Raw genomic sequence first — 26,609 nt, 5'->3', positions numbered from 1 at the left:
TAAGCATTTTGGATAAGAGAAACTCAGTCTGTATTTTAAAGTGTATCAGGGTTATTATCCCATCCATGCATCTTCTGTTTCATTCTTCTTGGGGCTAAGTTAAAAAGTGTTCAGAGCTAAATTCACAAGGCAGTGACATCTCTGGCCCATCCGCTGTTCAGATATCAGCCAGCACACCAACGCCTTAAATCAAGAAATAGTTTTCTAAGTCTACAGAGATACTCGCAGGAACACCTCAGCAAGTGAGAGCCCAAAAGTGGCAGGCTAAAACCTGGAACCTCACCTCATGGCTAGTACCGCATGAGAGACTCCTTCTTAGGCACACAGAAGACTGGGAGACTTGGAAGGTGCTGAACAGACTGCACTCTGGCACCACAAAATGCAGGACTAACCTTAAGAAATGGGGCTTCAAAGTGGAGTCCACGACATGCGAGTGTGGAGATGAGCAAATCACAAATCACCTATTGTAATGCAGTTTGCCACAATGGAGGGCCTTCTTATAGCAACACCAGAGGCACTCCAAGTGGCCAGCTACTGGTCAAAGGACATTTAGTATAATAACCAAGTTTTTTTAAACCTTGTTTGTGTTTTCAAATACATTACAGCTTGTACCCTTGGTTCGCTTCTGATACGATAAATAAATAGAGCTAAAATTCTTTTTCTTCTATGGCTGTTCATTTGTGCGCATCTGTGCATATATGTGTGGGAGAGAAGAATGTCCTGACTTTTTACCTTAATTATATTTTAGAGTGTAATTGTGTTTGTCCTTTGTGATACATAAATACATAAATCAATTGATAATTGGAATAGTTGAATAATAGGCTGAATTAGCTAATAAGTCACATCCTATATGTTACAGTATTACATTATTACTTTAGCAGTGGCTATACTTTTCAGCTAGCTTTTGCTGCTTTAGAGAGATGGATATGAGACTTTTAACACTGCTAGATAAAGTGTGAACATATAAAGACTTTAAATGTAAACCAACTGTTCGGCTTTAGCTTTGAAAATTAAGGACTAAGATATAACAACTCCAGTTAAAAGTTCTTTAGCTGCTGATTAGATTTCTCTTACGGTGATTAGCGAGTGTAGAATGTAATCATGGATGTGGGCTTTAATCAGTTCTATGATGGAGAAGTCAGTTTATAGAAAGGCAGACCAAATTAATTCATTTTTTGTTTCCATAAAGCTGTTTATCTTTAAAACTTAAAAATATTACATATGGAAGGTAGATAAATTTGTCATGAAGTATTTAGGAGTGCATAGAATCCTAACAATCTTGAAATATGTGAACTTACTCATAGATATTTAATGCTATCTTTATTCTGAGAATGTATTTATTTTTTGCATTGTACCGTGGATTGAAATATTTTCTCTTCTGGTCTCTGTAGATAGTTTTTCTCACTAGATTACCTGTGTAATTCCGCAGTACCATTTCAAGTAACACATTTCCTTGTGTAAGAATATCAAATATTGTAAGAAAATCTTTATTTATAAAATCATATGTCCAAATAATTTGCTTCATTCAGATGCTCCAATTATGGAGGGATTTCATGAATATATTATTATGTGAGGACTATCTGCTATTATGAAGTCTTGTTCTTTCGAAAGCCAGATTATCCAGCACATAACAGTTATCTCATTGAAAGCCAGGAATGGCATCTCTCATGCAGAACTCAAAAGTGCAATACTGCGAATATCAGTTTTCTCTGTTAGGAATGAAAATGCATTTATGGTCAATTAGAGAAAACAAAAGTCAGTTTCTTACTAATGGTTATATGAACACACTGTGTTGTTACTTCAAATGGTGCATTACTTCAACCTAATAGTTGGGTTTTTAAAAAAATAAAAAGGACTATTATTGACTTGAAAGCAAATCCTGTTAATTTCAACAGGTGTTGCTTCACAAACATGCATCGCATTGGGCATGGTTACTCAAATCATTTTGAAAAATGCAGATATCTGGAGTTCTGTTTGGATCTGAATGTCTACCGAAAATTGAGATTATTTGGAATATTGAACCTTCCAAATACTGTTTTTTGATAGCTTTTGTCCAGGAGCGTAATCCTTCTAAGTAAGTCACTAAGTCACTTGCCAGATCCTTATTGTGTTTACTTTCTGATGGTTGATAGACCACACATAAGCAGATAGGGCATGGAAATGATTTGTGCTTACCTGTAATGTCCATAGGGTCTGCTTAAGAGAAGTAATACTATTGTTCTTTTGCTCAGAAATATTGCAATACTATCCAACTGGATTCTGGAATAGACTACAGGAAACGAGTACTACCTGCGGCAGGGAAGCTATACTACCTGTAAGTTGATGCTTAGAGCATTTTTATTTAATGATTAATCTCACTAGCCAACAAGTTTTGCCAGGACCAAGCAGAAACAGGCATATGTCATCCTTTAGGTTAGACAGCCAACTTCTTTCCATTTTTATTACAGTGCTACTGCCATCAGACAACATTCTCAGTATTTTCATTTTAAAATGTGTGACTGAATCAAAACTAATTAGATTTGGGAAGAGGGGGAGGTGTGGTGTTTGCAGAACTGAAGTGACAGATGGTTATAAAGCAATGAATATCCTCTTGTAAAAGACTATGCAATTCCCTGGTAAATAAACGAGCATCCTTATTGTAGTAAAGTAATTATTTATACAAATCCTTTGACAAGGACTCATTTATTGTTGGGTGTTACCATTTGTGGATTCAAAAACTTGTCTTATTTTGACAGATGATCTGCTTGTATCTAGGATGTTGATTTATTTCGGCATGTATTTGTATTTGAAGACGATAAAAATGATACTATAATACAGCTATAAGGACAATTTATCTGTATAGCTCTGATTTCTGTTTCTGTAATGATAGTTTACCCTCAGAGCAATTTGAGAATACAAGTATATATGATGCAAAGTTGTTCCAACATCTAAGAAAAGAAAGTGGCTTTAATCAAGCCAATACAAGTATGATTTTACTTGTAGCTTCATTATGACATTGCTTTAATATACTTTTGCAGATTTTAAATAATTACTTGGCTTCTGTCTAGCAAAATGAACAGGCCAGTACAAGCCTATAACTGCAATGTAATGCTCGTATGTATTGCTTTATCCTTTCACACTTTTCTTTTTAAACCATATAAGTTTGCTTTATGGATTCCTTTTAAAACTAGAAATAACATTTATTTCGAATCAGTCTGATGTGACATAAAAATAGATATTGTTGATATAATATTCCAAAAACATAGCCTATTGCAAAATCTTTTGAGGTACAGTAGGTCCAATCTTAACTTTTTAATAATATTTTTGAATAAAATTTACCTATTACACTAAAATTAAATGCAAATAACACAAAGATGTACCACAGACATGACACACTATCAATGACTAACTTCTAAATCACTAACTACAAAGTATTAAAACTATATTTAAAAATGAAAGAAACATAAGAGGTGAAGAAATTAAAATTTTGACTTCCAACTTTCCTACTAATAGTATATATATTTCCAATGCTTATTTTCCTATTATTTATGCTACTTAACACTTCTACATCTCATTCAAACATATTAATTTTCAAAATCGGGTTACTAATTTTTCATCTCTTACTTCCAAAAGAACCCAGTTAGAAATTCTTAAGTATTTTATAAAATTCTGCAATTACTTTTTTCTTATTAAAATAAATGGCTTGACTATTTCTGCCAGTTCAAACATTTTCAATAATCTTCTTGTGATGGATATTCCACACTCTTCCAATTTCTTGTGTGTAACAGATTTGCTGCAGCAATCATGTATTGTGACAGTCTTTCGTGTAATTTTTCTATTTGATCATCTGTCATTTTCAATAAAAACAGTTCAGGTTCTAATTGCATTTTTCTTTTAAACGTCTTCTGTATCAATTACTGTTTGTGTTTCTTTCTTTCCTTTTTCTTTTTGCGCTTTGTCACAAGACCATCACATATGTTAAATTATGTATTTGTTTCCAACATACAATTTTAGCCCCTTCACACATTTCAGTCAATTTTTTGGAGTCAGATACCAATGAAAGATGATTTTATAAAAATAAGTTTATCATATAACCTTGGTTTATACTCTTATACTCCATATTGTTGAAACGGCATATCTTACATAATGGTTCTTACACTCAACATTAACTTTCACTTTGTCTTTTCATAGAATTCCTGTCCCCCCAAACCTCAGATATGCCCTTCTCAATCCAATATTCTTTTGTTTTTTAGTGTTATCCAATCCTTTAACCAAACCAACAGTATGCAAAACAATTTACATGTAATAAACCTAGTCCTCTTCTTTACTTAGCATCTTGAAGGACCTTATATTTCATTCTCGGCTTCTTTCCTTGCTGAATAAAATTTGACAAGCCCTTCTTCTGTATCTTAAATATTGCATTATTATTTAAAATCAATATTGTCTGGAATAAAAATAACATTTCGGTATAACAGCCATTTTACTTCTGAAACAGAAATTCATCCCTTTTCTGCAAGTCTTATTTAAAAAATCTCATTTGTTTTAACATAATCATCCTGAAATAGTTCAGAATTCTCAGTCATGACAGTAATAACTAAACATTTCTCCTTTTTCTCTATTTTAAAACCAGACTTCTCTATTAATTTCAATTTGTTTTTTTTCTCATAGTTTTGATTACAGTATATTTGTCTTTTGCTTATTAACTCTGCTATATCTCCATATTCCTTTAATAATATCACCTCATTACTTTTTACAGGATTTTCCAGAATAATCACTGTTATGTGCAAATGACCTAAACTTAAAGGTTCTTTTTTATTTTTAGCCCTTTTATTTTACTCTTCTTGTCTTATAGCTCAACTTGCACTTTCAAGTGCCAGAATAAATAGCCAGGGAGAAAGAAGACAGTCTTGTCTTTTTTTGAATTGGATATGTTTATTCTCCATTAATCAAAATCTCTCCTTTTTTGTATATTATAAATCACTTATATCTAAGTTGTTCTGGCCAAAACTAATCTTTTGGAGAATCCCAAAAAGAAAATCCCAATTCAGGTAATCGAAAGCCCTTTCCACATCCAAAAATATCAATACAGATTGTTTCTCAAGATATTTTCCTAAATATTCCAAAATATCTCATGCCATATTGTAACTGTCCCTTTGGTAAAAATCTACTCAGCCTTATTCTCTGTAGGACTGTAGCTGCCTACAAGTCAAGTTTTAATTCTTTGTACATTGATTTGTATTGCCAGAATTCTACCAGATTGATCTTCAAATATTTTTCTGGTGGTGCTTGCACATTTGTATAGAGAATTCAGATTTCCTATCCAGTTTTGGATAAAACAAATATATAATATCTGTATTCTTAATATAGATCTCATATAGACAAATTAAATCATAACAGGATTTCCTCAAATAGTAAAGTATTTTCTTCATGGTCTCTGTGAATACACACTTATAGGTTTGCTGCGCATTCACAGGCTCTAATTTAAAGCTTCCAAAGCTTTGATTTTCAGGTTTTGGCAGTAACTCCGCCCACTCCTCCTCAGAGCATAAAAGGCACCCTGGCTCCGTGGTCCTCAGTTTCTTTTTTTCTGCTGCAGCTCTCTCTGTAGACCTTTGCTCATGTGAATCTCACGCCTTTTCCAAAGATGTCAATAACTCGTTTCAAGCGCTGTATCCAGTGTGCGTTGAAGATACTGGACTCCAATGGCAATTCCAAGTACCTTCACTACCTGGGAGAGAGCTATGTAGTCGGCTCATGCCTTCATGGCCCACACCCGCAAAAACAAGGCAGGCAGGCTGAAGTCTCTGCTCTACCAGCAGGTCCTGGCTCCATTGACCTCTATAGCACCATCAACATCGCCACCATCGATGCCTCCTTCTAAAGGATCAACCACTTCAAAGACATCGCAGACCACCCCACCACTCAACACTGTCAAGGCTGCCATTGACATTGAGCTCGATAGCCTCTGCACAGTTGACTCAATCGATCATGACCACGCTGCTCTCCACCTCCTCCACGATAATAGCTTTTAAGCACGCCCATGAAGAGGTGTGGAAAGCAGAATTCAAGAAGACGGGGCATCACACACCCAGTATCACTGACTTCTGAGGAGTTGATACAGGAACAGCTTCTGAAGCAAAAACAGAAGTCTGCTAAAAGGCAAAAAGCCCAACAGCCCTCCTCCTTTTCTTCGAGAGTGGAACAGGCAACTTCATTGGCAGCCTCATAATGCCTTTCCTGCAACCGGCTCAACTTCCATGTTCATCCCTATAATCTGTGGTGGAGCCTTTGTTGGATGGTGAGTGTCAGCCCCAAGGCAGCAGGGCACCAAGAACCATACACGGAGGCCAATCTCTATCTAATATCTTTATTAAGGAAATGTATAAAAGTAATAAAAACAAGTGAAGAATATAGTTCAGAAGCAGACCTTTCAAATGAGGTCAGATATAGTCCAAAAATGTATTGTCCAATAAATGATATTAGAGTTCAAAGTTTAAATCCAATACCGAAACACACACTATTGCCAAGCAATAGTGTGGGGAAATGCCAGAAACCTAGGAGTCCAAGGTAGCTTGACAACAAGGCTGGATATAATCTTGGTTCTTTAACAAGGTCCGTGACTAGGAACAAGGCAAACAGTGATTCTTGGAACAAGATCCGTGGTTAAAAGCAAGGCAAGGCAGTACTTGAATTCTTGATCCGGGAAGCAAGGAACTGGGGTTACGAAGTCCACACACGATCTTACTCCTGAAGCTGCTCTGTTGACTCTGCAAAGATTCTCCCGCGTCAGGCACCTATATTGGGGTCTCGTTTTCCCGCCAACAACCTCTTTCCCTAGAGAACGGGAAGCGAAACCCAACTTTGTCCAGATGCAAGACTCCTTAGAATTTCCCAAGGGAAGCAGGTCTAATCAGCCTGTTGTTTGGCTGCAATCCGTAAACTCCTGCGATTCTGTTCCCTCACGCCTCTGTCTGCACAATAGGACTCTCTCCTAGGGAACGGAGGCGAGGAATGTCCAAGGTCTGTTTTACTGAATTCTTGGATACAAACATCAACATCTGGCAGGTGAAAAGACTCCGGCTCTTGTTGAACCGGCGAAAACCCCATGTTTTCGTCTTCATCTGCCACGATGGCACTAGGAACAGGACTACAAGGCCCATGAGGCATCACACTGAGCTACAGGACTCCTCCCCGATCAACACACACCGTTGTCTGGACCCCCATCCAGCTCCAACCACTCCTGGCTCTACTGGTGCAAGCCCTTCAGGAACTTTTCCCATTGATGGAGACATCCCCTGAAAAGGGTCGCCAGACGTCTCACCTAGCCAGAGCTGCTCAGGGCTCAGCATCGAAGCAAGGCCTAGTCGCACCATTGTCATCTAGAGCCCCGGAGGCCCCAGTGGCGCCAACGAAAAGACCAACCCTTCCAATCATGTCGCAGGTGCCACACCAGCCCTGCCATTCTGAAAAGGATGACCTCAAGTCTGAGGCTGTCAAGTCCATTGTTGTTCTTTGGTCTCGACCTCTTACCAAACCTGGAGGCTTATTGTGGGGATCCGCACTTGCCTACTGACAATGTGAGAGCCTTTTCTGAACAGATGGTCTGAATGGCCAACGCCCTTGGCATGGAAGTCAAACAGTCATCAACAACCTGGTCTTCAAGAGGGTCCAGGCTGAAGCCCCACGTGCCATGGTACTTCCTTTCCTGCCATATCTACTGGAGGTTATCCAGGCATCCTGGACGATCCCATCCTCCATACCTCTGACTTCAAAGAAGATCAAGGTCTGCTACTGAACCAACACAGAAGGTCACAACTGGTTAGCCCACCACCCTGACCTGAACTCAGTAGTAGTAAAGGCTGCCCAGTCTTGACACCAGCAGATGGGGGAGGAAAGAGGTTTGATTCTGTTGGGCAGAAATTCTACTTGGGAGCTTCCCTGCTGACAAGAATCTCCAACTAAGGCACCTGTATGTGTGCATACCAGCAGTTACTTTGGGAAAGGCACAGCCTTTCCATGCTAAGCTCTCGAAGGAGGACCAAGCAGTGCTTTCTATGTTGCAACAAGAAGCTACCTTCTTGACCCACCACCAGATACAGATGGCGAAACACACTGCAGACACAGCAGAGAAGATGATGGCACATGCCATTGCCATCCATCAACATGCCTGTCTCTGGTGCTCTGAATTTTTCATGGTCTCCCGTCAAGAAATAGAGAATCTTCCCTTTGATGCCCAAAGGATTGTTCAATGCAGATGCTGATGACAAGTTGAAATCCAACCATGATTTCAAACTCCTTGCCGCAAAGTGCAGGATGCTAACTCAAACCCACCAGCATCAGAGGACTCATTGGCACCAGCACCGCTACAGGCACTTCAACCAACCCTCTTACCACCAGCAACAGAGGGTGTCTCCTGCCCGGCATCACAATCACCTGCCGTCTTTACCAGAACCATAGGCAATGAAACTGCCCATTCACTAACCAACTCAAGTGTCAGGTTTGACAGTGCGCACCATGATGCCGACTCTCAGATACTGCTGCCACCATCACACCACCACAACTGCCTCTCTCATTCTTCAGCCCCAAGGACCCCCACCTACCGTCCTTCACCAACCTCCTCGCATGCTACGCCAATGCTTGGGCCAGTATCACCTCTGATGCATGGGTTGTCAACGTTGTTGAAAGAGGCTATGCCTTAGAATTCGACACATTCCCCAACAGGAAATATTCTTAACATCCAGACCTCACAGGCCATCCTCGAAGAGGTGAACTCTTTACTATCCAAAGGAGTCATTCAGCCCTACCATCAGAGGAAAACTCAAAATTTTTCTTTTCCAAGTACTTTACCATCCCCAAAAAGGATGGCGGCCTCCGGCCAATCCTAGACCTTCAGGTACTAAATGCTTTCTGGATACCAAAGAAGTTTCAAATGGTGACAGTATCCTCCATCCTGCCCCCCTGCTTGAGAAAAGAGATTAGTTTGCCACCACCAACCTCCGTAATGTGCCCACTAATGAGTCTTAGCCTTCAGGATATGTCAGTAGGCATACCAGTTCACAGTTCTCCCCTTCAGGCTGGCCACGGCACAACTGATCTTGACTGATCCTGCACAAGTTCAGATACTGACAGACAACACCACCTTGATGTACTGCATCAACAAACAGGGAGGCATGGAATCCAGGAAGCTACTTGCTCTCACTCTTCGCATCAGGGACTGGTGCACACAAGATTTCACGATTCAGTGCCTTCCTTGGATCCTGAGGTATATCGCTGACCATTACATCGGTCCTGGATGTACTCGACTTCCTCTTCACTCTATCAGACAGAGGGCTCGCCCTCTAGTCAATCAAAACCCAATAGCTGCAATTTCCTGGTCTTTTCATTGGAGAGGAAACCCATCTCTTTACCAACCACATGGTCAAACTTTTCCTCAGAGGCTATAACAACCTCCACCCTCCCGTCTGCCACCTCATACCGAGATGGAATTTTGAACTTGTCCTCTCCCAGATCTCTGGCCCACCTTTTGAGTCGCTCACCACAGCTGACCTTGGACTACTGTCATGGAAGGTAGCTTTCCTTATAGCCATCACGTCAGCCCATTGCTCCTCCAAACTGACAGCTCTAAGGGTTGATGAGCCTACCTTATCTTCCACCGAGATCAAACGATTCTGTGCACAGATATCATTTTCCTCCCGAAGGTGGTGTCAGCCTTCCACATTAGCCAGGAGATCATCCTTCCAGCTTTTTTCAAGTCCCCTACATCTCTCCTGGAGAAAAAACCGCACCTCCTGGATGTCAGAAGGGCACTGCTCTTCTACAGGGACAGAACTCAGTCTATAAGGAAGACCCCATGACTGTTCATAGTATATGCATCACACAAGCTAGGCCTGCATATCTTATCGCAGAGGCTCTCCAATTGAATCACCTCTGCCATTGAATTTTGCTATCAGCTGGCCTGTCATCCTCCTCCATCCAGTGTTCAGCCTCACTCAACAAGAGGCATGGCAGCCTTAACAGCCTTCCTCAGAGGCATCCCCCTGGACTCCATCTGCAGGGCCAACCCTCTGACTTTTGTGTCCCATTACAGACTGGACTTGAGATGGCACACGGACACTGCCTTTCGCAGATCGGTCCTTTCCTCCTGCCTGGCCTAGCTACTACATCTGACCAGGCTCCACCCAAGGGTTAGGACCCCTTCAAGATTGTACCAATGACAGACAGCAAGTTTTTTCTGTATGTTTGGCAGATGCTTAATTGAGAGTTTTTCATAATGTTTATACATGAACAATACAAAATACTTCTCTTATTCTGCGCTATTCTATATGGTGCATCTTGTTACACTAGGTTGTCAGACTGTTTATTGCAACTTGTTTGTACTGAAAGATATTGCTTCCTAACAAGAGTACCTTCTGCTGTTGCAGAAAGAGTTATTGTTCTTTGTATGGCTCTTCTCTAATTATTCGCCATTACCTGGCGAGAAATGTGTTTTTTGCACTGCAGTATCTCACACTTTCTATTGCTATGTGCCAATAAATGTTACATTTGGTGTCGGTTTGAAATATGTCCCGCCTACCTATACTCAACTTTTTAGTCTCCATATGTGTGTATTAACAGAGACCATGAAGAAGAAGGCCAGGTTGCTCACCTGTAACTGTGTTTCTTTGAGTGGTCCTCTATGAATTTACACAAACTTGCCCATTCTCCCCCCTCCTACTTTGCTAACCACCTCCTGAGGAGCGTGGGGTCAGGGTGCCTTTTATGCCCTGGGGAGGAGTGGTCGGGGTTACCGCCAAAACTTCCTTTTCTGCGAAGTGTTCTCTCTTCTAACATTTCAACCAATACATGTCAAATTCAATATCAGGCCAAGAGATTATCTAAGCCCATAGCCATTGCTCCACCTTCAGGTTCCTCCTCAGCTCTTCTTCTTCTTTTGTCTTCAGAGTCATGTTCCAAAGTACTGTATTTCATCTCATAATAGTTGCATTTTCCCTTGTTTTTTAGAAAAAAAGGGGTGCAACTATTATGTGGGGAAAATACGGCCTAGCTTGCCCACATGCACCAGCAGACAAGAGTCACTGGGCTCATTTATTTATTTATTTCCGTTATTTCTACCCCACCCTTCTCCCCAAGTGGACTCAGGGCGGCTTACACAACTGGCAGGATCACTACCAGTACATCATCTATATATATAAAAGAGTGATGGCATCACGGCGACCCACAAAACAACAAAACTACAGGCCCCCCAACCTCGAAATTTGACAACACAACCCATCATCCACGCCTCTAGGTTGATACAACAAAAAGAAAAGAAAAATAAAGTCCTAATTAGAGAGAGAGAGGAATAATTGCTTTTATCCAATTGTTGCCAGTTAGAAGGCTAAGCTCCTCCAACTTGGTCTCCTAGCAACCCAATAAAAATAATAAAAAACACTAAAAATTAATACAATAAAATACTATAATAACAGAAAATAACTAAAAATAATACAAGAAAATAACAAAATATAAAAATAAAAATATAACTTACAATAAAATTAATAAAAAAAGTCAAATAAAAATTACACAACAATTTTTAACCAATACCACCACCACTTTGCCACAACAACGCGTGGCCGGGCACAGCTAGTAATATAATAAAATAAGAATAAAACAGTTAAAATAGTTAAATAACATAGTAAAATACAATATATAAAATATTTAACACAGCGCAACACCAAATATATATGCCAATCATCCATCAGACCTTGTGCAAGAGCCTAATCCAATCCATGTCAACGCTAACTGAGTTCATTCATTAAACGCTTGCGCGCATAGCCAGGTCTTCAACTTTTTTCTAAATCCCAGAAGAGATGGAACCTGCGGGATGTCACTGGGGAGGGAGTTCCACAACCAAGGGAAGCCCCATAGGCGAAGACTTACCCATCCTCATGCCTGCTGGCCAGAGCTAAGAAACCTCTATCGACTGGCAGAGCCGATGGAAACCTCCTATCTCCCACACCTTCATCTACCTGCACACCTGTCCCTTGGAGATATGAGGGCTGCTCCAAGGGACAGGCACGTGGCTAGGGGTGCAACTGTTATATGAGAAATTAATAATCCCACAACTGGGACCTCAAAAAGGGGATGCAACTATTTTGTGATGGTGATGAGTATGCAATGAAATATGGTAGCCTGAGTCATTCTCCTTTTTCTTCCATTTCTTCTAGATCTTGCCTATACTTCTCCAAGAAATCTTTTGCTTTCTGCACATCAGACATTCCTTTCCATTTATCTATATATATAAAAGAGTGATGGCATCACGGCAATTCACAAAACAACAAAAGTACAGGCCCCCCAACCTCGAAATTTGACAACACAACCCATCATCCACGCCTCAAGGTTGATACAACAAAAAGAAAAGAAAAATAAAGTCCTAATTAGAGGGAGAGCAATAATTGTTTTTATCCAATTGCTGCCAGTTTAGAGGGCTAATCTCTGCCCACTTGGTTGCCTAGCAACCAGCCAAGGGACAGCCAGGTTTCAGTTAGGGGACAGGCAGATTTAGGCCTCACTTAGACTTCTTCCACAGATTATCTAATTTGCACTGGATTATATGGCAGTGTAGACTCAAGGCCCTTCCACACAGCTATATAACCCATTTATAATCTTATATTATCTGTTTTGCACTGGATTATCTTGACTCCACACTACCATATAATCCACCTCAGTGTGCATTTTATACAGCTGTAAAGAAGGGGCCTCATATAATCCAGTTCTGAGCAGATAATATAAGATTAGAAATATACAGTAGACTCTCACTTATCCAACATAAACAGGCCAGCAGGATAAGTAAATATATTGGATAATAAGAAGGGATTCAGGAAAAGCCGATTAAACATCAAATTAGGTAATCGTTATACAAATTAAGCACCAAAACATCATGTTATACAACAAATTTGACAGAAAAAGTAGTTCCATGCGCAGTAATGCTATGTAGTAATTACAGTAGAGTCTCACTTATCCAACACTCACTTATCCAACGTTCTGGATTATCCAACGCATTTTTGTAGTCAATGCTTTCAATATATCGTGATATTTTGGTGCTAAATTCATAAATACAGTAATTACTATATAGCATTACTGTGTACTGAACTACTTTTTCTGACAAATTTGTTGTCTAACATGATGTTTTGGTGCTTAATTTGTAAAATCATAACTTAATTTGATGTTTAATAGGGTTATCCTTAATTCCTCATTATCCAACATATTCACTTATCCAACGTTCTGCCGGCCCGTTTATGTTGGATAAGTGAGACTCTACTGTACTGTATTTACAAATTTACCACTAAAATATCACAATGAATTTAAAACACTGACTACAAAAACATTGATTATGAAAAGGCAGACTGCGTTGGATAATCCAGAACATTGTATAAGCGAATGTTGGATAAGTGAGATTCTTCTTTAATATGAAATAATTACTGGGATAGAATAATGCAGAACAATATAATCTCTAAAACCAGGACAGTAAATAAACAGGGGAATTCCACACAGGAAACAATCAGGGCCAGCTAACACCTCCCAACAAAGTATTCCCATCATCAAAGTCTGGCAAATCCTGTTTTCTCAGGGCCACAGACAGTAGAAGCACATAAAATATCGCAAACAACATCACTCTGAAAACAAGGGTATTCCAGACAGGAAACAATCAGGGCCAGCTAACACCTCCCAACAAAAAATTCACTCAGGGAGGAAACAGCCAGGCTTTAAAGCTGCAAGGCCATTACATCCTAATCATTTTTCCTAATTGCAGCATTCATACTTGCCTCCAACAAACAAAAAAAACCAATTAGAAATATTGTATATTCACAACCTTTAGGAAATAATATCCCCTGATGGCGCAGCGTGTTAAAGCGCTGAGCTGCTGAACTTCTGGACCGAAAGGCCACAGGTTTGAATTGGGGGAGCGGAGAGAGCCCCCACTGTTAGCCCCAGCTTTTGCCAACCCAGAAGTTCGAAAACATGCAAATGTGAGTGCATCAATAGGTACTGCTCCGGCGGGAAGGTAACGCCGCTCCATGTAGTCATCCCACATGACCTTGGAGGAGTCTACGGACAACGCCGGCTCTTCGGCTTAGAAATGGAGATGAGCACCAACCTCCAGAGTAAGACACGACTGGACTTAATGTCAGGGGAAAACCTTTACCCTTGACCTTAACTACCACCAATTCCTCAATACTTTATTTCCCATACCATCATACTTCGCCACAGCAACGCGTGGCCGGGCACAGCTAGTCTATATATAAAAAAGGGTAATGAAATTTCAGCCTAGGACAAAACAACAAAACTGCACATCCCAGAAACACTAAACTTGGCAGCACAACCCCTCATCCATGCCTCTATGTTCATACAACAAAAAGAAAAGAAAAATAAAGTCCTAATTAGAGGGAGAGGAATAATTGTTTTTATCCAACTGCTGCCAGTTAGAAGGCTAAGCTCCGCCCACTTGGTCTCCTAGCAACCCACTCAGCCCAGGGGACAGGCAGAGTTAGGCCTCACTTAGGCCTCTTCCACACTGCCTATAAAATACAGATTATCTGATTTTAACTGGATTATATGGCAGTGTAGACTCAAGGCCCTTCTAAACAGCTATGTAACCCATTTATAATGGACTTAATATCAGGGGAAAAGCTTTACCCTTTACCTTAACTACCACCAATTCCTCAATACTTTATTTCCCATACCACCATACTTCACCACAGCAACGCGTGGCCGGGCACAGCTAGTCTCATATAAAAGAAATCTTATGTTTTCATATCGATGCTATAAAACTTGATCCTGAATCTGTTTCCTCACAAAATGAGCAATGGCATCCATGGAAAGATTATGCTGACCAGCTACCCATGAATTCTCATGGTAGATGCTATCCAGTTGTTCTTCTGCAAAAAGGTTGCAGTGGCATCAATCATTTTCACATTTTGCTAGTAGGAAATTAACTGTTTTTAAAGTTCCAAGGCTATATAATATCTGGAATCCAGTTTGGTAATTTCCTAGCTGCTCCTGTTCCTCTTTAGATTTTGCAGACATATTTTGTAGATATATATATATATATGTGTGTGTGTGTGTGTTTTAATTATAATCTGTGGAGAGATATCACAGAAGCAGTTACTATAAATCACCTAGTGACTTCTAATTAGAGCAGAAAAGTTTTTGTGTCTTCATAATCTTCATGACCACCACTTATTTGTTGACATTGCAGTGATCCTAGGAAATGTTTATTAGCCATAATAAAATATTTTAAATATCAGATATTTTGAAAAAATGATGATATGCAGAGTATCTATATGTAAACCCAACTGAATTTAAGCAGGGCATATCTATATCGAGTAGTCCAGAGGATTTCCTTTGAAATGCTTGAGAGCTTTTACCTCTTTATTTATCTTTTCTCAGAAGGATATAGATAGAAGCTTGTCTCCTTTATTATATATACCTGCAACGTTGATGGCCTTGCTCTGCCCACGTTTTCTCATTAATTGAAAAACTTGAAACATAGAAGTCTTTCAATATATGTAAATAAAACAATCATTTACCTGAGACTTAAGGTTCTTTGCTTTTAAGTGTATTCTAAACCTAATGTTTATATTTACAACATAACATCCTGTTTGTTAGCTCTCGCTCTTTTTATGGGCAAAAAGCTAAGCAAGCTTAGGCAGCTGTTTGATGTTGGCTTCAAGTATTATTAATTTCATATTCTATTATTCTTTTCACTCTAGCACAAGTGAGGCTGATGTGGAGGCTGTCATGGATAAGTTGTTTGATGAGCTGGCTCAAAAACAAAATGATTGTACGTAAGTTAATTTCTCTTGAAAGAGAATACATTTAGAACACAATGCCCAATCTCCACTGACCAATTAATAAGTTCCACTGCTGTATATGGGTTGATGCCACACTCAAGTGGCAGTCATTGTATCAGCATTTTGTCTAATTTATGTGTTGAATCATGTGCTATTATTCATCAAGCTATGCATTTCCTATCTGTAAGAGATGAGTTTTATAGTAATTATCCAGACAAGATTGAGTCTTTGTTCATGTTCCCATAGTAACTAGACCAAGGATTTTAAAAGTACAAGGCAGAGGGCTGAGAGTGAATAAAGCATGTGGAACCATTGCAGACTTCACATTTGAAGAGCTGTGTGACAGAGTGAGTATCCAGTCAAGCCGAGATCATTTGAGCTTTTCGGGCTTTTTATCCTGCTTTTTTATCATTTCCTAGCTCCAGGTCATCTTTCAGCTCTCCTTTCAGTTTACAACAACAACAAGAACAACAACAAAACTTGTATTTGTTGAGTTACGAGTATAAATACAAGCTGAAAAAGCATGGCACAAGTTTCTCTTTCAAGTGTATCATTTCTCTCCCCTGCAGGTATAATATCTAAGATGTGTTGCAAATGTATTAATGCCGGAAAAAAGCCCCTAATATTTAGTTTTTTAAAGTGCTGCTCAGTTGGACCTGAGTCCAGTTGATGATTGCAAGCAGCAGCAATGAAACTCTGGTGTGAGTTTATTTCCTTACGAAAATGAACGGATGATATCGCCAATGGGACATTGTTTACTTCAATAATCTTTCCGGTGGAACTGAAAATGTATAGTTGCCAACCAGGTAGCTTAAAAAAAAAAAAAAAAAACCAACAGCCTTAACTGTGGGCCAGAGCTATTTTATTTCTGATCTGCTAGAGTTTCAGTGACAGACAGATTGTAGTAAGTAGTATCTCTAATATACCATATATACTCGAGTATAAGCCGACCCGAATATAAGCTGAGGCACCTAATTTTACCACAAAAAAACTGGGAAAACATTGACTCCAGTATAAGCCGAGGGTGGTAAATTTCAGAAATAAAAATAGATACCAATAAAATTACATTAATTGAGGCATCAGTAGGTTAAATGTTTTTGAATATTTACATAATTTAAGATAAGACTGTCCAACTCTGATCAAATCATTACTCTCATCTTTTTTAATGTAAATGTGCTTATGTATGCTTTTAATAATAATAGAGTAAAATAATACATGTAATAAAGTAATAAAAATACAGGAAAATAATACATGTAATAATAAATAGAGTAAAATAATAAATGACTGAGGTTCTGGGTTTTAGCCTGCCACTTTTGGACTCTCGCTTGCTGCGGTATTCCTGCCAGCATCTCTGTAGATCTTAGGAAGCTGTTTCTTTATTTAAGCCGTTAGCATGCTGCCTGATATCTGAACAGAGGATGGACCAGAAATGTCAATGCCTTGATTCTTTCCTTACTGGCTGCTACTTCCTGGCGGATATTGGGTGGTGCAATACTGGCTAAACAGTATAATTTCTCCACTGATGTTGGGCATAAACATCCTGTGTAAATGTAGCATGTCTCATTAAGAGCCGCTTTCACTGTTTTAACGTGGTGAGATGTATTCCATACTGGGCATGCGTATTCAGCAGCAGAGTAGCAAAGTGCAAGGGCAGATGTCTTCACTGTATCTGGTTGTGACCCCCAAGATGTACCAGTCAGCTTTCGTATGATGTTATTTCCAGTGCCCACTTTTTGCTTGATAGTCAAGCAGTGCTTCTTGTAAGTCAGAGCATGGTCCACAGTGACTCCCAGGTATTTTGGTGTGCTGCAATGCTTCAGTGGGATTCTTTCCCAGGTAATCCTCAAAACTCAAAATGCTTGTCCATTCTTAAGGTGAAAAGCACACGTCTGCATTTTAGATGTAATAGGTAATAGGCAGTACTGTAATAGGCAGTAAAAGCACCTAAAGCTTCAGAGAGCTTCTATTCAACCATTTAAGTGCTCCCTGCTTAAGCGGTGATGGCATGATCGTCAGCATAAATTAAACTCTCTGTCCCTTCTGACAAATCGTTTTGTAAATGCTAAACATTGATGGGGCAAACTCGCTCCCCTGAGGCAGGCCGTTCTTTTGTTTTCAACATCTGCTTTTCTGACCCTGGAACTCAACAAAAAAGCTCCTGTTTTGTAGCAGATTTCCTATGACACACCAGTGATATACAACTGAAGAATAATGTGACAAACCTTCACTGCATGATATTTTCCAAAAAGAAGTAATTTCAGCATTTTTATTTGGAGCATGCTTCTTTTATAATTCAAATATACTGTACAGGGTATTTCAAAAAGATGGATTCAATTTGAAATTGTTATATCTCTGCAACCATGAACCACGCATGAATGAAACTCTTAGTACTTGAAAGGATGGAACATAGAGTTCAAAGGATTACTGCTAGATGCATCTCCCAGTGCACAAACAGCCCCTAGCCATAGGCATTTATAAGATGGCAACCTAACAACATAAGGCCTAATGAGACATTCCCCATTTGCGATATTATTTTTTAGATTTGTTTCTGGCACAAAATGGTTGGTAAGACTCAACTTATGAAAATATTTATAAGTTTTTTTGTAATTGTGTAACATACTGTCATCGTGAAAAAATACTTCTTTGAAATTGGGTCCATCATTTTGAAACATCTTGCATATTTATAATATTATAACTGATTATGTACTGGCTACATGCAGATATCACTAAAACCAAAATTTGAGGCAGTGGAAATTAGCTGCAGCAAGTCTCCAGTGCATATGTTTCCTTTACTTTCCTGCTGCCTTAAAGCTAGGAGAATTTGCAAAGTTGTATCTTATTCTTGGGGCCCTCAAACCTCCACTCTAAATAGTATTTGCTGCTACAGCATTTGCTTCTAGAGAAAACGGGCAGAGTGTTACCAAAGGACACCAGCCTATCAGTGTCTCACTCTGTGAGTTCCTCAAAGAGAAGCCTCAAGAGGGCTGCTCCATAAAACGCTGCCACCTGCCCTCCTACAGTTCTCTTTGCATGGAACAAGGGTGACTGGTGGGACCTTCTGGAGCAGCTACTTACCTGATGACTTTTTCTGCAGTGGGTGCACCACTATTCTGGAAATCTGCTGCCTTGATCCTCATTTTTAGAACTTCTTAAGGACTGCCTTGCGAAAGGACTGGCCTGAATATTACGCATTTGTAGATGAACATCACTGGGGCTTCCTTCTTAGTTCAAATAGAATTATACCCTAAATATCACACATTATTGCTTCACTGTTCAAACCATAGAAATGTTAAGACAGCAGATGTTGCACCATATTAGGTTTTGAAATTGGGGGAAAGTTGTAAAATCTAATTTTGAATAATCCTAAAGATTAATTTAAAGACATGTTGGTGTTCAGTGTCATAAAAACTATCTGCCACTATGTTCTGAAAAAAGGCCCATAATTTTCACCTGAGTGACAAAGGGAACAAAAAAGGTGGTGGTTTGAGCGTTGGACCCATGAGTCTGGAGACCAGGACCTGAATCCCTCTTCAACCATGGAAACCCACTGGGTGACTTAGGGCAAATCACATTCTCAAAAGAAGGCAAAGGCAAACCCCTCTGAACAAATACTGTCAAGGAAACCCTGTAATAGGGTCACCATAAGTCAGAAACAGCATAAAAGAACACAAAAACAGCGGTTTAAAACACAGAGAAGTTCCTAAAAATTAAACATGCATTCACTGTAAACAGCATGCAAGTCAGGTGTAACGTTTAATTGCACACTTAATTATATTAGAATACTATCATTTCACAACTTTTGTCTTTGTGCCGAGATTCTCAGTGTTGCACAATGAATGCAAGGAGTTCCATTTGAATAGTTGTTTTCTGTATGCAGTTGTAGTTCATATGTTACCCTGCTAATGTAACAATGTATAATCCCATTTCTTTTTGCAGTTTCTTTCTTAGACCATTTAATGCAAAGTCAAAGCCAATATTGGTATAAATATAGTACAAATTAATATCAACCTGAAATCTAGTATAGGTCAACTTTTAATATTTCAGCATATTCTTACACTCTGTCTGTCCTGACTCCCTTCTTAAAAGAAATTGTCAACCTTGTTTATGCAAAGTGAATACTGCCCTCTCATGGCAATACTAACTTTTAAAATGCAATTAAGACAGAATACAGAGCATTCCTTCTCTGTAATCAAACTCACATCCTGATCCAGCGAATTGAACCACTTAGGGTAGCCAAAAGCCATTTCATCTCCTGTCATAGTTGTTGTATCTGTCCTAAGAAGATCTTCGAATTTACTTTAGGGACTAGTTCTTTTGCTGCTGGAGACCCTGGGGCAATGTACAAGAAATAAAAAATATTATTTAGAAACCATTTTTAAAAAAAACAAAGGCCTAATTTAAATTAGTATCAAAGACAATACCAAGCAGTTGAGTCTTAATTGAGTGCTGGAGGCCCAAGGGACAAGCCAGCCTGACTCAAGTGGGTTCCATAGTCAAGGTTCTACAAAGAAAGCCCTGCCCTGTGTTCTCCCAATACTAGTCTCCCAAGATGGTGGGACATAGAACAGGACCTCTGCTAAGGGTCTGAAATTATGAGATAGGCTCATACCATATGTCTCATGAACAAATATTAACAATATTGTATAAAATTCCCATTGTACTGGTAAGTTTATGTTGGTTCCCATTGAAATACTGATAAGTTTATGTTGGTTAAAAAAATCATTTTAAGTATTGCATTGTTTTTTCTTTTTTTTTCTGCAGTACAACTAAGATATGTGCAATGTGCATAGGACTTCATTCATTTTTTTCAAACGATAGTCCAGCCCCTTAACAGTCTGAGGGACTGTGAACCATCGCTCTGCTTAAAAAGTTTGAGGACCCCTGCCTTAGAGCAAAATGGAGTTTCCTTGGCAAGATTTGTTAAGGGAGGGCTTGCCTTTGTCCTCCTTCCTCTGAGGCTGAAATACTCTTTAACTTGCCTAAGGTCTTGAGTGAGTTTCCATTGCCGGGGGGGGGGGGGGGGGGAGACCCTTGCCTCCAGAGTAGTAATCCAACATTCAAACCACTACACCATGCTGATACTATCTTATGCATGGAAATAACTGAGCCATATTCAGACAATTTTGAAACCTAAACAATGAGGGAAAGCAAACCAGCCTTGCGTCTTCCTGGTTCTGTCTCCCTGAGTGTGTGGGGGCACTCTTTCTAAAGGGACATCAAATCCAGAGTGGAGGCTCTCCGCACAGCCAGGGACACCGGAAAATCAGTATTCCTGACAGCACAGAGACTCAAAGATAGTGCAGGCTCTCATGTGGAAAGCAATGGAGATGAGGACAGGGGATAGAGGACAAGACTTGAGCATTCCTCCTTCTCATAAAAAAGGTAAAGGTAAAGGTTTCCCCTGACGTTAAGTCCAGTCGTGATCGACTCTGGGGGTTGGTGCTCATTCCCATTTCTAAGCCGAAGAGTTGTCCATAGACATCTCCAGGTCATGTGGCCGGCATGACTGCATGGAGCGCAATTACCTTCCCGCCGGAGCGGTACCTATTCATCTTCTCACATTTGCATGTTTTCGAACTGCTAGGTTGGCAGGAGCTGGGGCTAACAGCAGGCGCTCATTCCGCTCCCGGGATTTGAACCTGGCACCTTTCGGTCCACAAGTTCAGCAGCTCAGCGCTTTAACACACTGTGCCACCAGGGGCCTCCCTCCTTCTCATAAAGTCCTTTAATTCACATTTTTAAAATACAGCACTTGAATTGGGCTTTTGTCTCTATAGCTGTATCTTCAAAAAATTTGGTGAGTTGTTACATTTTCTACATGAATAACATCTTTGAGATACTTTGAGAAAATGATTTGTACCTTGCAACTGCCACTTATTCTTGCCAAATGGAACCAACATGAAGTAGAAGGGTTATAAGAACATAGCTGCTTTGAGTATTTCAAAATAAAGTCAAGATACACAGTATATCTCGTAATGAATAATACATTGTACAAGGGAGATTTCACAGATTACCACAGGCTTGCTTCCAGATTCTCTAGATAGTGCAAAAAGGCAGTCCAACATCAAGTGGGTTATTTTTCCTTGTGTCAGTTCTGAGACAGCAGTCATGAGATCTTGTATTCGTTATCGTTGATTCTTTCCCTTCCTCAGGTTTCAAAATCTTGCCTTGACAACGGAGCTTTCTGGCCCCTCCCTTTATCTCTACATTGATTTCCTTTCTGCTTCTTTTAATTGACTTGATGTGCTTATTATTTTCTATTCCCTTTTTGTCCTCTATGTTTTCTTTTATGCTACTACTGCCATTATTAATATAAATTCCACTTGAGAGAAAGGACCTTGCCTCTTTTCATCAGATACCAAATTGTTTGGCCTATCACTATATCACTACAAAAGGTAAAGCTATTTAAGAGATAATGAAATACAATGTGATTTTAGTATATTGCAATATATGATGGGGAGCAGTGAATATTAAAACAGGTTGGAATTTAATGATAGCTAAACATTTGTTAGTTTGGCAGAAGAATGAATTGGACAGCTCACTCAAGCAGACTAAAGTAAATTAACAGCTCGGTGGGCCTGAATAGGCATGAATGCATTTTGAGCAAGTTTGACATTAATAAGAACCTACTTTCCAGCATTAAGAATGAGTAACAAATACACAATACTATTTCATATAATTTGCCTTTTACATGGCAGGAAAAAGAAGTCACTACATTAATCTCAAGAGTTAAAATGAATGTACTTCTAGAGAAAGAAGGATATTTTTTCAAATAGATTACTTCCTACAAAGGCATTCTAAAATATATATTAATGTAAAACAACAATACAGTGTTTCATCAATTCTAAGACCATGGATTGTAAGATACACACTAATTTCAGTACCAACGGGGGTGGGAGGGGAGCTTTATTTATATATATAAAAAAGCACCCACATTGTTAGAGATGTTTATTTGGGGGGGGGGGGTGCATCTTAGAATCAAGGAAACACAGTAAAAGAATTCAATTAGAACCAGAAGAATGGTCTGGCCAAAATTTGTTTGAATCAGTGAATTATAGGGATGGGAACAGATGTGAAATCGTGATGATGTTAGAGAATGCTACACTGTGAGTAAAGTGATGTTTGGTGGGCCCATCTTTTTCAAAGGGCACCACATATGTCTATGTGTACATACATGTGTATGTGTTTGCACACCACACACACACACACACACACACACATACATGTTTATTATAACAGGAAGTACTTATCAGGCCAAACAATGAGGTTATGGGGAAACAGAGCTTTACCAGATAATCTTATTTGAAACATGTGGTGGAACAACATGCTCAGAGATGATGCTATTTGAATTGCCATTGAGTATTCAAATTAGCTACTCATAGGGCAGATTTCAGGGTAATTAGTTCTTGAAAATGGGTATTGTATTGAGGTAGCTACTGAATGGCTTAGAAGCATTAAGCTCTTCAAAAACATGACATTTTCACAATAAATTATCTCAGTATTAGAAGCTTTATAGGACCTAGAGTCTTACTAGTCATGTGCTAATGAATCTTGGATACAAAGAAGGACCTTGAACTCTAGATAAGATTCAGTAACTTGTCTGGCTCACTCAACGAAATTAAAGCCTTTCCCAACAAATGTAACTCAAGGATGCTTTTACAGAGTAACCAGTTTCATTAATGAGAATCTGGATCTATACAGTCTTCTCACTACTAATGTTTAAGGACAATGTTCAAAGGTGCTCTTTCACAGTTGCTGAGCAGATTGTGCATAGAGTGGGCTCATAGCCCAATCTCTGAATGGTTGATCTGTATGTGTCTCAGTTCCAAACTCTGGTATTTGTAGTTAAAAAGATCTGTTAGTGTGCCAGGAGAGGGAATCTGCTGACTTCTTGGTATCTGCTGCTAGTCAGAGCAAATCATACTGAGTCAAATAGATCACCACCTAACCATTTTATAACGCACATTCCTGGGTTCACAATATGAAGCTGGATATCAAGTTTCCGTCAGCTTTATTTTTAGTTTGAAAGCATGCCGGCTTTATGCTTTCTACTTGTGGGTGTAATATTTAGTAACTTGTGCTCTTCTTTCAAAGCATTTTAAAAAGATCACATGTTATTTTGCCTATTCATAAGCTTTAGGGGTTCTGTTATTGCTAATCATCTCAACGTCATTGTCTGTAAAGATACACAGGTTCTTTTGCCAAGAACATACTTCCCATTCTTGGTCTCTATCTCCTCAGCAGATGTGTCCAACTCCCTCACAATGCCACCAAGGGAACATCAGCTGTCTGATGGCAGCTGGCAAGGCTGAAGGGATGCTGTTGAGAAGCTCTTGTGGCAGGGCATTTGTTTTTCTATGTAGAGGAGGATCTAATCCAGTGGCACTAGAGATTTTCAAAAACAAGTGGTGTAAAGATACTGTGTTTTAATGCTTTGTACATCACTATTCAGAAACAAGTCTATGTGGCTATAAAGGCAAGAAATGTGTGTACAGAACTTACTTTCACGAGAAAGTTGGATAAGTACTTTCTTTACATTGTATTTTGTTTTGTTCGATGGTACATTGTAGGTTTCTGTCTTCTTGCTCCTCAGCACACTGATCTCCATGCATGCATACACATACATATACAATGCCTGATTTAAAATGTATTTAGCTTTCTATCTGGAAAGATATTCTCTACTGGTTTAAGCACTTCATTAGATCCTCACCCCATTCCCAAAATGTATAGCATTATGTTTTATTGTTCTTGTCTTTGAATATGTTGATATTCCACCTTTGAGTGAAAACTCGCATTTAAAAAACAGCCAAATTTTCAGATATTTCTTTTAAAAAGAGTTGAGAAAAGGAATGACAAGATACAAGGAAAAGCTAAAATCAGGCAGCCTCAATTCCAAATAAAATCAGTACTACCAATTTAACATGGTCAGTCATGTGTTAAGAGTCCCGGGTTTCAGAATATTTGGGCTCTTCACAGCATAGAGGATGGTTTCAACAAGTGCATGTTTACATTTAGTAAAATCTTGTTCATTCTTGGTGCCCATCTAGGTGCTAAGCAAAGAAGATACACTAAAGAATGCTATTGAGCTACATCACTTTATAGGGGTTTGCCAATGTTACTTATCTGATACTTTTGCATTGTAATTATACATTTGCAACTTGATCTGTCAAATTCTTATGGTTGCTGTGTGATTTTGTGCAAGTTCCAGGATGATTTGCTTTGCTTTCAAAATAAACGTCATGGTAGATGACTAACATTGTGAGAAGGGTCAGTTTCCATTGACAATGCAGCAGTGGGCTAAAAATTAAATCCCCCCTCTCCTTGTACCCCATAATTGCTCCCCCCCCTTTGAATCTTTTGCTTTGACAGTGAAAAGACATGATAAATTAACATTATATTGCACCTTTTCTGCCTGGTGGAAGAAACCATTACAAAATTGGTGCTTTTTCCTTATCAATTAAAAAAAAAGTTGGAAAGCAATTATTCAAATGAAATTTACAATAATAAAATCCTTATTTTCAGTTACCTCTTATTTTATAGACGCTGATGCACATTATTAGGAAATTAGTGAATTAGGAAAACAATCATGTACTAATTTAAGGAATTCATCTCTTAATTACACAGACTTTTCACTGTAATGCAAAAAAACAAAATAGTGTGTGTTCCACTATAAGAAAATAGTGATATTTCAAAACATGATGCATGTCAATTTATAGGCATTCTGACATGTCATATTTCTCATTTCCTTTTTCAGCCACTTGGAGCCAGTGATTATTTGGAAATAGCTACTAATTTTGACCTAGTCTTTGTTCGTGACATACCTCTTTTTACAATGGCAAAAAGGACGCAAGCTCGACGTTTCATTACTCTCATTGATACATTTTATGACAAGAAGGTAAACATTCAGTTTGTAATTTTATAATGCAGAGCATATAAATCTCACACACATTTCCCTACTTCTGTGCAAACTAGCCATGCAATGAGAGGAATTCATGGAAAAAAAATATGCTGTGGAGTTGTTACTTGAAGTGACCGAAGTAGTACTAGTGATATTAACTACTGAATTTCCCTATGAAGGACTAAGCCTAATCTTAGCTATGATTGGATGTTATAATAAACCTAGGAGTCATTCAAACCTTGGCTTATTCAATTATGAACAGTATTGCAGTTGCACACTCCTTGATGGCTTTTGATTAGAGTGTGAGTAGCTAAAGAAACCACTGCCATCATGTCATCCATGCCCTCTGGTTTGTTCATAAACAAACACAATTCTTATCCATAACAAGCCAGGGTTTCCACAGTTCCTTGCCTTGTTATCTGAACATAGATACCTTTGGGTGAGTATCATAAATTTCCATTTAAAAACAATTGTTTCTTGAACAGTTAGTCAGGGGGAATCTTGTCTAGCTTTCAATGTTTGACTGGTTTCTGCTTAGAGGAAATTGTTGTTCATGGAGGTATTTTTAGAAATAACATCCCCATTTTCAGTCAGAAGTATTCACTGTCTGTTATATTGCCTTAGTCTAAGATGTGTGGGGGCTAGGTCATATAATGGTAATTTAATAAATATATAGATTGGGGGTGGGGAAAATAGCTAATTTTGAAGGATGTTAGGCTAAGTGCATGCCGGGACATAGGAGGTCATGAACAGAATAGCCTTCATCTGTTTGCCCCATCACTTCTCTCCAAAGACTTGTTTCCTCTTATACTGAAGGTCTGATATCACTGGTATGAGTTCTCCTCTATGAATGTGTTTTATCCCTCTCTTAAAGCTGTTTCTGCCATCATTAAAATCTGTGG

General features: G+C 39.0%; 1 protein-coding gene across 2 annotated transcripts in view; it reads left to right on the top strand.

Moving 5' to 3' along the window:
- The window catches only part of afg1l (AFG1 like ATPase), a 101,858-nt gene that overhangs the window by 68,348 nt on the left and 6,901 nt on the right, over positions 1-26,609 (top strand). For both annotated transcript variants that reach the window (XM_003215634.4, XM_062980072.1), the window contains 4 exons: positions 2,232-2,314; positions 15,729-15,799; positions 16,056-16,156; positions 25,564-25,704. In XM_003215634.4, coding sequence (XP_003215682.1) covers positions 2,232-2,314; positions 15,729-15,799; positions 16,056-16,156; positions 25,564-25,704 — 396 coding nt within the window. The remainder of the gene's footprint in view (positions 1-2,231; positions 2,315-15,728; positions 15,800-16,055; positions 16,157-25,563; positions 25,705-26,609) is intronic.

This window comes from Anolis carolinensis, chromosome 1 (genome assembly GCF_035594765.1).
Source record: "Anolis carolinensis isolate JA03-04 chromosome 1, rAnoCar3.1.pri, whole genome shotgun sequence".
Lineage (NCBI taxonomy): Eukaryota > Metazoa > Chordata > Lepidosauria > Squamata > Dactyloidae > Anolis > Anolis carolinensis.
This window is presented reverse-complemented; position numbering and strand designations above follow the sequence as displayed.